Source organism: Salpingoeca rosetta, assembly GCF_000188695.1.
Source record: "Salpingoeca rosetta unplaced genomic scaffold supercont1.12, whole genome shotgun sequence".
NCBI lineage: Eukaryota > Choanoflagellata > Craspedida > Salpingoecidae > Salpingoeca > Salpingoeca rosetta.
In genome coordinates, this window is record NW_004754922.1 from 859,697 (window position 1) to 876,626 (window position 16,930).

Consider the following 16,930-nt stretch of genomic DNA (forward strand, 5'->3'; position numbering starts at 1 on the left):
CACACACACTCACACATACACACCTTCCATTTGGTCGTCACGCAAGAGAGTCATGATTTGGTTGCGCACAAACTCCTTGATCTTGCTTGTAAGCGTGTCCAGGAACACCACGGCTGGGCCCTTGAAGATGAACGACACATCAAACTCGACCTTCTCGCCCGTCGCAGCAGTCACGCCAGTCACAATGTTCCTGTCATGTGTGTGGGTGTGTGTGAGAAGCGTGTATGTGGTGTGTGTGTATGGTGTGTGTGTGTATGGTGTGTGTGTGTATGGTGTGTGTGTATGGTGTGTGTGTGTGTGTGTGAAAGAGACGGATTGGCACGACGTGAGTTAAGGTTAACTGCACGATGACTCGAAACAATTGCGGAGGTAGCAACCAACACTGCCAGCGAAAGCACCATCGAAAGCACCACCACTACGCCCTGACTGCTCAGACTCACGTTTGGTTCCGGTCCTCAATCTCAATGGCAGAGATGCCGGGGAAGACGAGATTGAGGGCGCGGGAAATAAGGCCTGGGTGGCCGCAGTACGTCTGCACAGCAAGCACGTCTGGCGGCGACAGAAAGTAGAGGCGTGGCAGCATGTCGCAGTGGTTGTAGAAGAACCGTTGCAGCGCCCCTTTGATGTGCGAAAAGTTCTGCGTGTGTGCGTGTGCGTGTATGCGTGTGTGTTTGTGAAATGTGTTGAGTGTGTGTGTGTGTGTGAAATGTGTGTAAGTGTGAGCGTGAGTGTGTGTGTGTGTGTGTGAAATGTGTGTAAGTGTGAGCGTGTGTGTGTAAACACTGCTGTGTGAATATGCGGCTGAATGTGCGGTTGAATGTGTGATTGCGCCGAAAACGCATGCATGCACGTTCAGAGATATCCTCATCCCATGCACACCTCGCAAACGTCTGCCTGTCACCTGTTGGATGTTGTTGAGGAGATTGAGGACACCTGGGCGGAGACACAGACCGACCACTGCTGGGTCGCGCTGGATGGACGCCAGCAGCGAGCGAAACTCGTTGTCTGTCGATTGGAACATCTGCAGCAGCAAAAACCGAGACACAACGAAGGAAGAGAAATGAAGATGCGATGGTCAATGAGAGGAGTGAGTGATAAGGGTGTGTGCGATGTCCATAACGAAGAAAGAACAGTGGCAACAGCAGGCTGAGGTGAGCCGCGGTGGTTCACCACGATAGGCAATGTGTGCAGGTGGGATCATACCTGGATTTCACGCTGCAGCTCGCGATCAAACGCCGTCTTCTTCTCGTTTGGATGAAGGCCATGGCGAAGGCTGCCCAGGCTGGCTTGCGTCATGCGCATGGAATGCTTCATACCGGACAGGCGGCCCTCTGCTTGCTGCTGGTCGTGCATGAAGGTGACAAATGCCTCGGATGTTGTGATCCACAGCTCTTGCACGCGGCGCAGCGTCGTGAGCACCTCGTCGATGGTCTTCAGGCGCGCCTGCGCACACCACAAAACCAAAAGGGTAAAAGGCAGAGGAACAATGAATGGGGTGAGGGGCAACGGGTGGCAGCAGCGTCGCCATGCTCCGCTTTGCACACAATGATGATGGCTGGCCAGCAGCAGCAATTGTCAAAATGGATCAACCAAGCATCACCTTCCTCACATGAACAAAGCTCGACTGAGCCTGATTAACGGGAGAGAACACACGTCCATAAACCCCACGTACACCCATGCACACACGCACACGTACCTCAGTGGAAGCGATTTCGCTGGCCATCACGCGGGAGCCATAGCCCTTTTCCGTATGCAGGAACTCAATCGTGCTGCGGTTGTTGGCCAGCATGCCAAACAGGTCATCCAGCCCAGACACAAGCATCGCAGCTGCAGGTGTATGAAGGCACATGCATGCGTGAGTGTGAGTGGAACTGCTAATGTTATCTCCACAGGTGTCACACAAGACAGTCAGAACCAAGGCCGTCGTCAATATTCACCACTTGTACCACACACACACATACATACAGAGAGAGATAGATAGAGAGAGACACACACACACACACGCACACGCACAACGCACGCACACACGCACAAAAGAAGGCCCGCAAGGGTGTACCTGTGAGCTCGTTTGAGCGCGGGCCCTTCTCGCTCATGACAGAGCCTCTGCTCGAGATGCCGCTTGCCCGCCGGTCGCGCGAATCCGTGCGCAGTCGCGAATTGCGCCCGTAGCGCCTACAAATAGTGGTGCAGTGACGCAGTGGGTGTTGGGTGACAATTAGGCGGTGAATATGGTTGCGTGTGCATGCGTGTGCATGTGCTGTTGCGCTAAGCAGCGGCTTGAATTGGGTTGTGATGCATTGTGCTGTGGAGGCAGGCCGTAGCCATAGTGCAGGGATGTGCTGACTGTGCATGTGCGAACGTACTGTGAGACAGTGGTTCTGCCTGTCCGAAGGGAGGATGTGACGCGCTCATTGATGCCAAGGCCCGGGTACCAAGGCTTGAGGGTAAACACAGCCGTCATCCACTTTTCCTCATACAGTCGCAATGCGTTCTCGCTGCGAATGTCCTTCGCCGCCAGCGCAACCACAGACTATCAAGCGCACGTGATGTGCAGTGAACAAGGGGGCATTGTGAGAACATGTCACACAGGCGAAACGTCGTCATTTGTGTGTGTGTGTGTGTCTGTGTGTGTGTGTGTGTTATGCACTAGTAGATGTGCACGTGCGTGGTTTTGCTTCTTTGTCAACAAGTAATAGTTTGTCCTGTCACAAAGAGCTCCTTGCCACAAGCATGCCGTGACCAACGAGCCGAGAGAACATCATCAACACAGCATAATGTAACCAGGTACAAACAAACCTCAACAAGGGATGGCTGGTCCTTTGGCAGCCAGTACAGCATCTCTCGCAGCGTCCAATTGCTGACTGTGCTCTCATCCAGCGTCTCAGTCACGCCTGTGAAGGTAACACGGGAACAACATCACAGCACCAAATGGTACCACGCACATGCACGCACACGCACACGTTAACACAGACACAAAGCATCCGTCAGTAAAACTACATGCAAGCAAGCAAGATCGTCGTCTGCAACACGTTACTGAAGCCATCAAGCACGCATCATCACACAATGGGTGCCCTCGCTCTGAGTGCATGCACGCACCAGCATCGCGGAAGAGTTTCTTCCAGTGGCTGGACCGGAGATCCTCTTTCTTCAGGTTTTCCAGCAGCGGCACACTCCTGATGAGCAACGCAACCGCGTTCGTGAGTGACGCAAACCACAGTCTTCTCCCCCTTCAGCGAAAGCTCGACATGCACAGCACAGCACAACACAGCATAACACAAACACACGACACAACCACAACATGATATCTTCTTCTTCTTCTTCTTCTTCTTCTTCTTCTTCTTCTTCTTCTTCTTCTTCTTCTTCTTCTTCTTCTTCTTCTTCTTCTTCTTCTTCTTCTTCTTCTTCTTCTTCTTCTTCTTCTTCTTCTTCTTCTTCTTCACAGGAGCACACTCAATAAAAGCAAGCTTACTTGATAATGGCGTCTGTTGACCGCTGCAAGCCCTGCGTGACGTCCCATTCAAAGCAATCCTCCGGCAGGGCGTGGATCAACTCCAGCATGGACTCCGCCTTGGCCAGCGCCGTGTCGAGGTCCGCCTCTGTCCACCTGGCGGACAGCACACCACCAAGCTGCTCGTTGAAGTGCAGGCGGAGCGACGTGACCTCGTCCACGTGCGCCAGCGTCTGCTTGGCCGTGGTGAGCAGCCCAAAGTCGACAATGGACATGTTGGTGAGCTGTTGCAGCTGGCTCAGGTCGCGCGACTGCCGCTCCAGCTCGCCAAAGATGCGCGTCTGGTCGGCAATCAGCAGCCGGGACATGTCTGGTGGCGTCCCGCTCACAAACGCGTCGCTCGACAGCAGCGCATCAAAGGCGTCGCGCAGGCGCATGTCAAACTCCACCAGCTGCTGCTTGATGCGCTCCGCCTCTTTTGAAATTCGCGGCGCCAGTCCGCGCTTGAGGTCCTCCAGCTTCTTGCGCATCACCTGCATGCGTTCGGGAAACGCGGCATACGCCTCCCGCTCCTCCACGGGTACTTGAAGGTCGTACTTTTCAAGCAGCGACAGCGTGCGCTGCAGGGGACCGAGCTTGCCGTCCGTCTCCTCCTGCCGCAGCGACACGTCGTGGAAGAAGTTCATGAGTTTCATGAACGAGAAGTGGGAGCCGGAGGACTTGAGCTCCACAATGCCGTCCTCTGTCCAGTCCAGGTAGTTTTTCAGCTTCTCGATGGTTCCCTCCGCACAGTCCAGGATAAATGTGCCAAAGGTGTAGAGCCACTTGGAAGCGAGTGCACGCAGCGTGGCGTTGATTGGCACCATATCCAGCTGCAGCCAACCGAGCTGGCGCGTGTCGGGCATGGCCCGCAGCCGCTGCTGGGCCGCTTTGAACACGTGCAAACAGGACGAAAACTCCTCCAGCGTCGGCACGTCGTCAACGTCCCTGTCGCTCAGCGTCGCCAGGTCGTGCATGCGCCCAAACCGGTTGGTCATGGTGAACTTACGGGAGGCACGGTCAAAGCGCAGCGCCTGGCCCGTCACGTTCTTGCTCAGCACGCTGAGCTGCGCGTTGCTTGCAAGCATCCGCCTGTCCTGCAGGAACAGGTTGAAGAGGGCTGAGGGGTCCTCGTGGAACAGCAGTTGAAAGCTGTCGAGCACGTGCAGCTGTTCCTGGCAGTGGTTGGCAGACTCGGTTACGGCTTCGTGTATCGCATCCACCATCGCCCGCACGTTGTCCTGACGCGCAAGATCAAACACCTCGCTTGTTCGCGGAGACTTTACACACGTGGCCAGCTGCACACGTTAAAAAATCAAAATCACACCAAGAGGGGGACAGAATTAACACGGTTCACACGTGAGCGAGAGAGCGAGCGAGCGTGTGAGCGTGTGTTCAAAGAGCCGGGGGAGAAGTTTGGCACGGCCGGCAGAAGTAAAACGTCCATGCAACGCTGGCAATGGGGGGTTCAAGAACGCAACGGATGTGCATGGATTCACGATGCGCATGTGTACGAGCACACACGCGTGCAGACACGCACAAACGCACAAAAACACACACACACATGCACAAAAACACACACACGTACAAGCAAGCAAGCCCGTGTGTACGCAGAAATCTACGCTCATCAAGGCAGCGGCCAAGTTCACACCTGAAGGACGTCGGTGACGGTGCGATCGACAATCTCAACGAGCGTGTTCTCTGCAGCGTGCTGGGCTTGGACCAGCGGTGGCTTCTGCACAACAGTGCCATTGGTCACGCTCACCTGTGTTGAAGGAAGGTGAGGGAGTGGGGGAAGGATGGGTTGTGTAAAGATCCGCGAATGACAGTTGCAGTTGCAGCAGCGAGTTGAGTTGAGTGCGATGGAAGTTTCAATCCTGCTGTGATCATCGTTTGCAGGTTCGGAAGTGACGCGTGACCCACAAACACACACAAGCGCACGAAAATCAAACACACACACACACACCTCGATGCCGATGACGGCCTTGACATTCGATTGTGGATCGTGAAGGCACTGGTACAGCTTGTGCAGCGCGGTTGACACCAGGTGATACACGCCTACATTGGACACGTGGGCATGCGAATGTTCAATCGGGAACGATGTGTCAATTACGGCATGCAGATGAAATACGACACCACAGAGCAAGCAAGCGTGATGTGCTGCACGTTTGATCGCGACCCGCAACACCACAGACCTGATGCAATTTTGTCGTCAAGATGTGCGATGAAGGCTTCCCACGCCGGCGATGACTCTGTGACGTACGACGCAGTCAGGCACGACTGCACAAGCTCTTCGAGGCGATTTGAGTCGTGCACGAGCATCGATCGCACGCGCTTCATGCAGTCCAAATGATACTCCTGTTTGGATCAGACGAACAACACCACGTGAGAGCACGTGAGAGTACGTGCGCGCGTGGGCGAACTCCAAACACAACAGCACGCACAATGACAAAGACAGGGACACACGCACGCGCGCACACATGTGCACACACAGGCACACACATGCACACGCACACATACACACACGCACACCTCGAAGGATTCTGCGGTGAACGGGCGCTGCTCGAGCGCGTCATCTGCAAATGCACTTTGTGGTGTTGTGATGGACTTCCACCGCTCCACAATCGCATCCATCTCCTTGCGGGCGCCAGCAACCTGCGCAGGGGGGTAGCAGCAGCAGCAGCAACAACAAAACAATCGGTGAAGATGGTGGTGGTGGTGGTATTTGAGTGGTGGAGCAAGTCATGGGAGCGGGTGTATCTGGTAAGTTCAGTGTCATGGGCAATGTTGAAAAACACAACCGAGTTGAACAAAGGCTCGTTCCACGCACAGTGTCGAGGCGAGTTTGAAAGCCTTTGATGAGCAAATCCTCCAACGTGGCCAGATAGTCCTACAGCAACGCAACAAGACGAAGAGGAACAAGCAATGCACGCAACACGTGCATTGGAGAGGGAAGATGCTGGTCAATGGTACGTTCGTGGGTCGCATCAACCAACACGTCAGTCAAGAGTACCAGCGCACAAACACATACACAAGCAAACAAACAAACACGCACAGAAACAAACAAACAAACAAACAAACAAACAAACAAACAAGTAGCTCGGTCTTGGATGGCTGCGTGCTCACGTGCAAGCTGGAGCTGCTGAAGTTGAAGTCGACGGTTCCCTTCGTGAGCGCCTCCACCAAGTTCGGGAACATGTCGTGGTACAGCGGTCGTTCAAACTGAACACAAACCACACGATGAGGGGACAAGGCGGGGGCGGGGGGATGGGTGAGGTGAGAAACATAATGACACTGAATCGTTTACACGTGTGCAAGTGAACATACATAATGTGTGCGTGACAGTTGCAATCACACGGCAACGCTTCATCGCGCAGCGCACCTTGTCGAGTTTGACGCGGAGGTGGTTGTACATGCCCAGAACCATGTCCAGCTTGGCCACGACCACATGCAGCGACGGCTGCCGCTCGCACAGCATCTCCATCGTCTCCCCAATCTTGTACTACACGCAAGGTGACAGGGGGAGAAGGGTTGTGTGTGTGTGTGTGTGTGTGTGTGTGCGTGTGTGTGTTGATGTGTATGCATATGTGTGAGGATGACTGAGGATAAGCAAGGAAGTGTCTGGGGTGATCCATGAAAGGAGGGCATATCCCACAGCCTCATCGTCACCTCACGCTACTCAGCACCAGCGCACATCACATACCCCGCGTCGCTGGAGAAACTGGGCCTCTCGCAAGCGGCGAAGAAAAGCGAGCGGAAGATTGACCTGGAACACGGGCAGCCGGTGCCGCGATGCCTAATGGTCGCAATGGGGTGGTGGTGGTGGTGGTGGTGGTGGTGGTGGTGGTGGTGGTGGTGGTGGTGGTGATGATGATGATGATATGGTCGCAATGGGGTGGTGGTGGAGGTGGTGGAGTGGTGGTGATGATGATGATGATGATGATATGGTCGCAATGGGGTGGTGGTGGTGGTGGTGGCGTGGTGGTGGTGGCGTGGGGAACACAGGTGAGCGTATGAGCGATTTGTGGTGTTGTCAAGACAGAGTGGACTTGGGTGCGTGCTTGTGGGCTAACACATGGGCATGTGAAAATACAGTTGAACAACACGAGCAGTCTGCCTGCAAGGGGCAAGGGGGGCATGACGGCATGAGCGAATGCGACGTTCATTCATACCAGGGCTGCTTCGTCGGCTGAGGAAACCATCATCTTCTGGCGCACAAAGAGCGTCGATGTCAGCACATCCCCAGGCTGCACAGACAGAACAATGGTGGCGGCGATGGAGGGGGTGAGGGAAACTTGGTTGACAAGCAGACACTGTCGCTGCATGAGCGTTGTGCTCGCAATACGAAAAGCATTCATGTACATGCACGTGCGCGCACCACACACACAAACACACACACACACAGACACACAAACAAACAAACAAACAAACACATCCCAAATCCCACGCCACGCAAGTACAAACACACACACACACGCGCGCGCGCGCCACACAAACAAATGACAGAGCAGCTGGGACTCACAATCTGTGAAGCGAGCATGTGCCACTGGCTGAGCGTGTGCTTGCGCATGTTTGCAATCTCCTTCTCTGCTGTGGCGTGCAGCACTTGCAAGTCGTGGCCAGCCTTGGACAGCAGGCACGCCTGGATACGGATCGTGTGAAGCGCAAGTGATGTGCCGTGAGCCAAGCGAGACACGAAGAAATCCGTCCCACACATGCAGAAAGGCAAGCAAACCAGCCCTCAGTTTCGCCTTTCACGTGCACACGCACACACACACACACAGGCACACACACACACACACACACGCACGCACGCAAGCATGCAAGCAGTGTAAGGGGACCTGTGGCAGTTTCTCGATGACACGCCAGGGATCTTTGATGCGCTGCTCAAGCACAGACAGCTGCACCATCTGGTGGCGACAACAGAGGTGGTGGCACATGAGGGTGTTGGTCGGCAGACGATACAGGACGGGAGGTACAGAGCAGCAGCAAGAGATGCTTTGTTGTGCATGCGAGCACACAGTCACACAAGTGGAGACAACACACACGCGGATGTGTGCACCTTTCCACGATAACACAGGCGCACATACACACACACGCATACGCATACACACATGCACGCACACACACACACACACACACACACACACACCTCGTCAATAAACGGGGTCGCGCGGCGGTAGGTGAGAAACTCTGGGGGCGGGGTGGTGTCGGGGACGATTGAGCTGTCCAAAGAGAGCTTGCGGCTGGCGTGGCTGGGTGGCGCCATCACGGCTTCGTCATCGCGGAAACGGGACACGGGCGACGAGAGCACCTCCATCGTGTCGCGGTAGTGCTGCGTCGCCTCGTGGATAATCGCCATATGCTCATTCTCCAGGCCAGTCTGGCAACAGGCGGTGATGGGGAGCAGGGTCAGCAAAGGCCGAGGCAATTAACACTCAAGTTAAGAGTGCAGTCGAGAGAGAGAGAGAGAAGAGAGAGAGAGTGTGTGTGTGTGTGTGCGTGCGTGCGTCCTTGCGTCCTCCGCACGACCCTGAAGCATCATGACCAAACACATCACACCCGAATGTGCACAAAGCTGCCATGCCAAACAGACCCCCACAGCCACAAGCGCGCACACGCACCACGATGGCCTCTCGCATGGAGATGTTGTCAAACATGTCAAACACGTCGAGCCGCTGCTGCAGACTACTGCAGTGCCGATGCGCCTCCTTCAACACACGCACGAGCACGCGCTCGAGGTTGCGCACAGTCAGGCGCAGCTCAAAAAACTCCTCGTTGAAGCGCTCAACATCTGCGAGTGGGGGTGGGACAAGGGAACAAGGGGCGGGGGACAATGTGCGGTGGGTTGGTGGAGCGTGAGTACGACAGGGACGTGAAAAATGAGGAAGTGGGTGCGATGATATACAGGCATTGGTACTCGAGGGTATGTTGCACAGTGCGTAGATCCCAGGCATTGGAGCCGTGTGGTCAAGCGAGAGTTGACGAGCACAGACACACACACGCACACACACACGCACACAACGCAGCAGTACACCAACTTGCCGTACCGTCATCAATGTTGACCAAATTCAGCCGCTGCGCTTCAAACTTCTCCAGCGCAGGCACAAATTCCGCGTACACTTGAGCAATGCCTGCAGGCAACGACGACAATTGTGTGTACGAGATGTTGGTGGGGTGTGGAACCAAACACAGGCATGCAGACACACGTGTGATCATTGCCTGACTCACTAACCGACACCAAGCGCGCACAGGAGAAATGCACACCAATCGATGCCAAAGACACTCACAGCAACAGCCACGCTCAAACACAAACACGCACACACACACACAAACACTTACACACATACAAACACGCACACACAAGGCATGAAGCCCCCAAGCCACCATACTCGCGGGCAATAGAAGGGTGTGCCGGACCTGCTGTGAGGCGCTGGCCGTGGGGACCGCCCAGGGCGAGATACCGCAGCTGCTTGAAGTGGTGCACGCTCTCCGCCAAGTCGAGGATGTCGTTGCACCTACCAGGTATGTGTTGTGTGTTGTGTGTTGTGTGTTGTGTTGTGTTGTGTTGTGTGTGTGCGTGCATGAGAACGGATGATATGACACGCAATGAGACCTGGGCGTTCAAATGTATTCCACCACAATCACCAATCACCAATCACCATTGGCGTGCGTGCCGGCATAGGGTTTCACCTGTCGATGAAGCTGTTGAAGCGCTTGAAGGGCCCCTCGGAGCGCTCCGGCCACGCCGCCAGCGCAGCCTTGAACGTCTCTGGTGGACGAACGATGGTGATGGTGTGAAGACGATCGCGTAGAGGTGATGGTGTGATGACGTGAACAGGTTGTCGGGAATGTGGATGGGCGAGTCATTTGTTGAGTTGACCATTTGTGGGGAGCAGATGCAATAATAGAAGGAAGCAAGATTGGCCATCAACTCCACACATAAACGCACGCACACACACACACACACACACACACACACACACACACACACACACACACACACACACACACACACACGGCTGAACAATTGCAAACACAACGGGCACTGACGTTGCATGGCGACTTCCTGCTTTGAGGACATGGCAACGGAGATGTGGCGGTCATCTGTAAACTGCTGGCGCACCAGATTCAGCGCAACCGTCTGCGCCTGGTCACGCACGTCTGCACAGCGACAACGCGCACGGGTACAACGGTGGTGGTCGTGATCGCGGTCGTGAGCGGTGTGATATATGCCCACAGACACGAAAAGCAACGATGATCGAGTTCCCACACGCACGCACGCACCCACACAACCACGCACACAACCACACACAAACCACACACACACACACAACCACACACAAACCATATCCATGCCCTCTCCTCCGCCCTACCGAGGTAGGTGCCTCTGAATGAGGCGCAGAGCCTGAGCACGGTGCGCAGCTGGTCCTCAAGGCCGTGCGGGAAGTTGTTGTGCGGTGTTGTCGTAATGGTCTCTTGCGAGCGCCGGATAATCTGGTTGCACACAAACCGCAGCAGCCGCTGGAACCTGGCGCGCGGCGTTGAGGTTTGGGGAGGGGGGTTGTTTGGAGGTGGAAGGGTGAGGTGTGAGATTCAGAGTTGCAAAGATACTGTGGATGTGTGTGCTGAAATGTGTGCGATTATGTGTGTTCGGTCAGTGCAACACACGAACATGCACGTACGATACTGTTGTTGGTTGCTGTGATGCAAGTCACTGTGTTGGCTCAAATTTGTTTTCTACAAGTGCAAGCGCCGTGCGTGTCGTACCTCTTTGCCTTCCTGTACCAGTCCGAGTGCTGCCAGAGAAGGAAGAGGGAGTGCAGCATGGGCGGTACCTTCTTCACAGCCACGGGGATGGGCACAGACGAGTCTGCAAGGCAATCAAAGTACGGCTTGCACGCACGCAGCATCCTGTTGCACATTAGCGTGTGCGTGTGTGTGTGTGAATGAAAGCGGTGAGACTGAAGATCTGAAAACAGGGACGAGGTCATAAGCATGGGCGTCGCAGTCTCTCAACCCACATCTGCTCGCCTCCCCTCCCCGGCTTCATACACACACACACATACACATACACATGCAGATACATACACACACACACACACAAACACACACACACACACAAACACACATACACACACAGTACTGACTTGAGAAGGCGGCTGTTCTCGTCGAGGGCCGTCTTGACCTCTTGCAAGAGGTTTGAAAAGGACGTGACATAGTTGGAGGCTGCCGCGTCCAGCTCGTCCACGATGGCCTGCACCTCCATGCTGTGCAGCTGCGCGTGCACAGACTCCAGGTGTCGCTGGCGCAGCTCAAATGCCTGCAGCTCGACGTGCGGGCCCGGGTGCTTCACCTGCCGCACCACCTCGTTGATGTTGAGCTTGAGCAGGCCCTTGATGACTTTGCTCCAGGCAATGAGGGCTGACTCGAGCTGGTGGATGTGCTCCTTCATGAGGCCGTTGCTGGTGCTGGTGGCGGCGCTCTTGGCGACCGCGCTGTATGTGGACAGGCGCCCGGTGCGCATGCGCTCGCTCAGGTCGCCCTCTGCGCCAGCCGCCACGGCCAGCAAGGGCAGCGGCAGCATCACCTTGCCCTGCATGTGGCCCTCGGTCATCTGCATGGTGGAGAGCAGCTTGAGGTGGGCCTCGTGCACGCGCTTCGCGTCGTTGAAGGGGAGGTGCGGCACGGGCGGGTTGTCCACGGCGGCGGACAGCAGCGGCAGGTAGACGTCGCGGGAGACCAGCCACAGGTGGTACCACGGGGTGGCCACCAGCTCGCACACGACCAGCTGCTTGGCGATGTCTGCTTCGGTGATGCTGCTGACGCCGAATGTTTTGCGGAAGACGAGCAGCTTTTGGTCTGCCGGCACCTTCATCGGCACGAGCGAGAGCTGCGGCTCGTGTGTGTCTGGATCGGCGGCTGCAAACAGCGTCCTGTAGTCCATGCGCTCGAAGAACTGGAAGATCTCCCGCAGCATCTGCGCATCGATGGAGGACAGGCTGCCCTTGCACTCCAGGGATGAGTGCAGCCGCTTGTCAATCCATGTCAGTCGGTCGTCCGTCGCCATCCTTCAACGCGGAGGTGGAGACGGAGACCTCTGCTGCTGTGGTTGTACGTGTGTGTGTGTGTGTGTGTCTGCCTATGGATCTATAACTGCTGCCACTGCGTGTGTCTGTGAGTGTGTGTGTGAGTGTGTGTGTATGGTTGTGGATGGGGTGGCCAGCACGCCGCAGAGCGCAGCCCCTTGAGCGTCGTTCGTTGTGTTGCACAGAGTCACTGACGGGGAGGGTGGCGATGTTTGGTCCGACATGGAGCGGGGTGCGGTACACGCGCGCAGCCGTCACAATCCCCTCCGCCTCAGCAACCACAGGCGGTGGCGGTATCGCCTAGTGTGTGTGTGTGTGTGTGTGTGTGTGTGTGTGTGTGTGTGTGTGTGTGTGTGTGTGTGTGTGTGTGTGTGTGTGAATGACATGGAACCGGTCGCGAAAACACTGAATTGGATGACACTTCCAGTGGAGCTTGCGCATCGTCGAGGCCGCCCTGCATGGCTACATAAGGGGTGCAAACCTTTGTTGTGAAGTAGTGACGGGCCAGGATCTCAGCGCGCTGCACGTTGAATGTCTTCAGGGAGACAAATTTGGAGCTGTAGTAGTTGCCTCCAATGCTGGTCATGCAAAGGGATGCGTATGGGCGAGTAAGCAAGTGCGAGTAAGTGAGTGTGAGGGTGACGTGGTGAGTGCATATGTACACGTATCTGTGTATGTGCATGGGTGAGCACATGTGTACACGTATGTGTGTGTGTGTGCATGAGTGAGTTCATTTGAGGGAATCGTGGTGAGAGTCGGTCACAATACAGCAACAGTGGCGTCACGCACCTGACGAGGGAGAGCGGGACGTAAGCTGCCATCAATAGCGCCGCTTCGGTTCCTGCAGGCGATGATGCAGATTAAAGACATCATGTCAACCACAACAACATGCGCGCACGTAGATGCTGTTGTTGCTCACATGCACACCTGTACACCAAGCAGACACACCCACATACAAGCGCGCACGCATGCCTGTTGCGGTTGTTGTTGTTGTTGTTTAAGTTGTTGTTGTTGTTGTTTAAGTTGTTGTTGTTGTTGTTTAAGTTGTTGTTGTTGTTGTTGTTTAAGTTGTTGTTGTTGTTGTTGTTGTTGTTGTTGTTGTTGTTGTTGTTCCACACCTGTCACCTTTGACACGAGGATACCCAGGCCCGTGCCGAAAACACTTGCGGCGATGCTCTGGGACGTCATCTTCGCCGTCACGTCCCCTGCAGCAACGTGTGCATCATGCGTGACGTATAAGCGTGGTGCATGAACGAAGAGAACAAGGAAGGCACCAACCAAACACAGTCGCACACACCAGCAAGCACAAACAATATAATATTTCATGCACAAACGTGCACTTCCACGAACACACAACACCAATACACACACGCACAACCCCACAAAAATAACAACACCCCCGCCCACACCCACGTCGTACAGACCGAGGTTTGACGTGCGGGTGAAACTGAGATTCATCTGCGCGCGCGTTGCCGAGCTGGCAAGATAGGACACGTTCTTGCCAAAGTTGGACACGGAGGCGAGGAGGAGGAAGTGGTGCGGGAAAAGCGGCGTGATGATGTCCACGATCCCGCTCACCTGTCATTTTCGTCGTCGGTTTGTGTTTTTTGCAGTGAGAGTGGGTGGGGTGGGCGGGAATTGTAGTGATGGTGTCGCTGATCGTATTGGTGATGATGATGGTGATGATTGCTTCCACATGTGCACACATGTTCATACAACACACACACCACCACCACCACCGCCATCATCACCACCACCACCACACCTGCAGTGAGAGCACGGCGTTGAAGCGCTGCCGCTTCGGGTCGTCGTCGAACCGCGTGCCAAATATGCTGGAGGAATACAAGAGGAAAGGTGCGCGCGAGATGTGGTCGATGCGATGTGTTGTGCAGCAGCGGAGAGGATGGTCGGTATCAGCAGCAGCCGCTCGCTATGCACTTACGCCCGTCCTCAACCTCACGTCAGCTACCACCGCTTTGTTCTCCTCCTCCTCCTCCTCCTCCTCATCCTCCTTCTCAACCTCCTCCACCTCCTCATCCTCCTTCTCAACCTCCTCCACCTCCTATCCCCAAAGACGCTGCACCCATCAGCACATGCGGGGGAGGGGGGGTCGTGCATGCGTACCTGCCATACAACATGCCGCCAAGCTGCCCGAGCCCATCCTTGAGAATCCAGTTGATGGCTGCAGCAAGAGGGACGCTCCCTGCATTGGCGATACAGGAGGCGAAGGACGTTGGGATCATTCAAAGTGCAAACGGATGCTGGCGGCGGAAGGCAGACGGGTGCGCAAAACACAAACATTTGCAAAGAGTGTATTCGCATACCTTCAGGCAGGCACGAGAAGCATGCATGCACACACACACACACATACGCACACATACATACACGCACGCACGCACGCACGCACACATTCAAATACATTGCAAAAACGCACCTGCACCCACGCCCACGGCGTAGAGGAGAGACTGCATAGATAGGACGCCCGATGCCGTCATCGTGGTCATATGTACAAACTGCCACTGCAAACCCCCACCAGCAACCAAACATAATGGCAAAATGTCAAGACAGCCTTACACATTAATTTATGCTAGCATGGACGGGGCTACTGTTGACGCGAACCGAACTGATTTGATACCTTGCAGTAGTCGAGAAACTTTGGGGATACGCTCGCTCGGTAGTCACGAGGCAAGAATACGTGTTCCTGCAACACATAAATGTGTGTGTGTGCGTGCGTACGTGTGTGTGCGTGTATGTGTGTGTATGTGTATGTGTGTGTGTGCGTATGTGCGTGTGAGAGAAGGAACGGAATTCAGCTGCAGTCGTGCTTGTTCGAGGATAGGCAACGGCTGTTGGTGAACACGAGTGCGTCGCTGACATCGTCGCCCTGCAGCTTGCACGACATAAGCGAGGGCAGCTCACCAGTCGAGTTCGAAGAGGCTGCGATGTGAGAGACGACAGCATCAACGCTAGTCGTGACGGCATCTTCATCGTGGTTGTTTTTGTTGCGCCCTCTGCGGCGCTTGCATCCCTGCCAGTCACTGGCCGCTCCAACAACACATAGTGTACCACCGCCGTGCTCGCTCTGTTCCAACCATCCTCCCGTTGCCGACCCTTGTACTGGCCTCCACCCGCATCTCCTGCCTTCCCACTCAAACCACCACCATCCCTTGCTGCTGCAGCGCGTGGTTGCACCCGCACCACATGCTTGCCAGGCAGGTACTGCCGCAACACCACCACCGCGCTCGCCAGCCGTCCGCTCCGCTGCATTGCCGAAATTTACAACATATCATCAACCAATTTTCAGTAACCGCCGCTGCCAATTTGAACCACAACCACAACAACCACAACACACACAACATGCCGCTGCCACCAAGCATAAATGCTCAGCTCTCCCTGCAGGAACGAGTGGACAGGTGAGAAGAGAGGTTGTTCATGTTTCATGCACTGTTGTTTTGTGTGCGTATGAGTGTTTGTGTGCATGCATCTGTTCAAACAGTGAGCCTCGCCCTTACGCTCACAACATGCATGCCTGACACAACATACGCCCACAACACACAACACTCACGACAACACACGACAACTAGGCGAGCAGAGGCTGCACGACGGGAGGCTGCAATGAAGTATGCGGCGCAACAACAAGGCATACAGGCGAGCAGTGACGACATTATCGCCTTGCGACGAAGCCACGGATCCCCTCTCAAGATTGTTCGCTCAGTCTCGGACATGTCAACAACCAACATCGCCAACAGCAGCGAGGACGACGAAGACAACGACGACGACGAGCACAACAACTTTGCCCTTGAAGAGGAACAGCCAGACTATGATACTGAGGAAGAATCGACACAAGGACAACAGCAACACCGCAACACTGTTCAGACGCAGCACAGCGACCAGCACCCACCGCACTCGCACCCGGGCTCCCGCGACGTCACTGTCATGACAGACAATGTGAGCCACCTGCAGCAACATCAGCTGAGCATGCTGTCCACAACGTCGCGCGGAACACAGGCAGATGTGTCCGCGCTTGAACAGCACACTCTGACCAGTGACCAGAGCCACCTTGGTGGTCATGGTCATGGGGGAGATGAAGGAGACAACACCGCTCACCCCTCAGCTAGCCTGGGCGAGTCCCTTCCATCGGTGCATTGGGGAAGCCCAATCCACTCTGAGCACGACGACTCCACCCTCATTGCAGACGACGGCGACGACAACGACAACGATACCATACATGGTGGTGAGCAGTTGATGGCGCGGAAGGATGCTGAGCGCGCCAAGGAACACATGAACCGCCTCGAAGCCCTCATCCAGGCATTTTCTCCAAGAAAGGTGCGCTCTCAAATGTGGGGCGCAATTG

General features: G+C 55.3%; 3 protein-coding genes across 3 annotated transcripts in view; 1 reads left to right on the forward strand and 2 right to left on the reverse strand.

The window, feature by feature from the left end:
• PTSG_12286 (uncharacterized protein) overlaps positions 1 to 12,591 on the reverse strand; it is a gene marked incomplete at its 3' end in the record, with an annotated part of 28,915 nt that extends 16,324 nt beyond the window's left edge. Inside the window, exons 1-30 of the mRNA XM_004993783.1 lie at positions 11,638 to 12,591; positions 11,258 to 11,401; positions 10,864 to 11,018; positions 10,541 to 10,651; positions 10,181 to 10,259; positions 9,908 to 10,005; positions 9,538 to 9,621; positions 9,112 to 9,281; positions 8,640 to 8,870; positions 8,329 to 8,397; positions 8,010 to 8,129; positions 7,660 to 7,734; positions 7,191 to 7,283; positions 6,870 to 6,989; positions 6,614 to 6,709; positions 6,318 to 6,377; positions 6,020 to 6,142; positions 5,683 to 5,845; positions 5,454 to 5,545; positions 5,139 to 5,252; positions 3,470 to 4,785; positions 3,097 to 3,173; positions 2,797 to 2,891; positions 2,364 to 2,530; positions 2,057 to 2,172; positions 1,697 to 1,827; positions 1,204 to 1,443; positions 902 to 1,021; positions 441 to 637; positions 24 to 190 (exon numbers count right to left, since the gene is read on the reverse strand). Coding sequence (XP_004993840.1) covers positions 24 to 190; positions 441 to 637; positions 902 to 1,021; positions 1,204 to 1,443; positions 1,697 to 1,827; positions 2,057 to 2,172; positions 2,364 to 2,530; positions 2,797 to 2,891; positions 3,097 to 3,173; positions 3,470 to 4,785; positions 5,139 to 5,252; positions 5,454 to 5,545; positions 5,683 to 5,845; positions 6,020 to 6,142; positions 6,318 to 6,377; positions 6,614 to 6,709; positions 6,870 to 6,989; positions 7,191 to 7,283; positions 7,660 to 7,734; positions 8,010 to 8,129; positions 8,329 to 8,397; positions 8,640 to 8,870; positions 9,112 to 9,281; positions 9,538 to 9,621; positions 9,908 to 10,005; positions 10,181 to 10,259; positions 10,541 to 10,651; positions 10,864 to 11,018; positions 11,258 to 11,401; positions 11,638 to 12,557 — 5,743 coding nt within the window. The 5' untranslated portion in view covers positions 12,558 to 12,591. The remainder of the gene's footprint in view (positions 1 to 23; positions 191 to 440; positions 638 to 901; positions 1,022 to 1,203; positions 1,444 to 1,696; positions 1,828 to 2,056; positions 2,173 to 2,363; positions 2,531 to 2,796; positions 2,892 to 3,096; positions 3,174 to 3,469; positions 4,786 to 5,138; positions 5,253 to 5,453; positions 5,546 to 5,682; positions 5,846 to 6,019; positions 6,143 to 6,317; positions 6,378 to 6,613; positions 6,710 to 6,869; positions 6,990 to 7,190; positions 7,284 to 7,659; positions 7,735 to 8,009; positions 8,130 to 8,328; positions 8,398 to 8,639; positions 8,871 to 9,111; positions 9,282 to 9,537; positions 9,622 to 9,907; positions 10,006 to 10,180; positions 10,260 to 10,540; positions 10,652 to 10,863; positions 11,019 to 11,257; positions 11,402 to 11,637) is intronic.
• A 46-nt stretch (positions 12,592 to 12,637) lies between these two features.
• On the reverse strand, positions 12,638 to 15,859 carry PTSG_05267 (uncharacterized protein; the record flags this gene model as incomplete). Its single annotated transcript, XM_004993784.1, has 11 exons — positions 15,496 to 15,859; positions 15,212 to 15,277; positions 15,011 to 15,095; positions 14,701 to 14,779; positions 14,342 to 14,408; positions 14,001 to 14,154; positions 13,695 to 13,781; positions 13,366 to 13,417; positions 12,998 to 13,154; positions 12,772 to 12,876; positions 12,638 to 12,652 (listed from the first exon to the last, which is right to left on the reverse strand). Exons 1-11 carry the CDS (start codon positions 15,841 to 15,843, stop codon positions 12,638 to 12,640), a joined length of 1,215 nt encoding a protein of 404 aa, XP_004993841.1. The 5' UTR covers positions 15,844 to 15,859.
• A 74-nt stretch (positions 15,860 to 15,933) lies between these two features.
• The window catches only part of PTSG_05268 (uncharacterized protein), a gene marked incomplete at both ends in the record, with an annotated part of 5,670 nt that continues 4,673 nt past the window's right edge, over positions 15,934 to 16,930 (forward strand). The window contains 2 exons of the mRNA XM_004993785.1: positions 15,934 to 15,989; positions 16,161 to 16,902. Of these exons, the coding sequence (XP_004993842.1) occupies positions 15,934 to 15,989; positions 16,161 to 16,902 (798 nt within the window). The remainder of the gene's footprint in view (positions 15,990 to 16,160; positions 16,903 to 16,930) is intronic.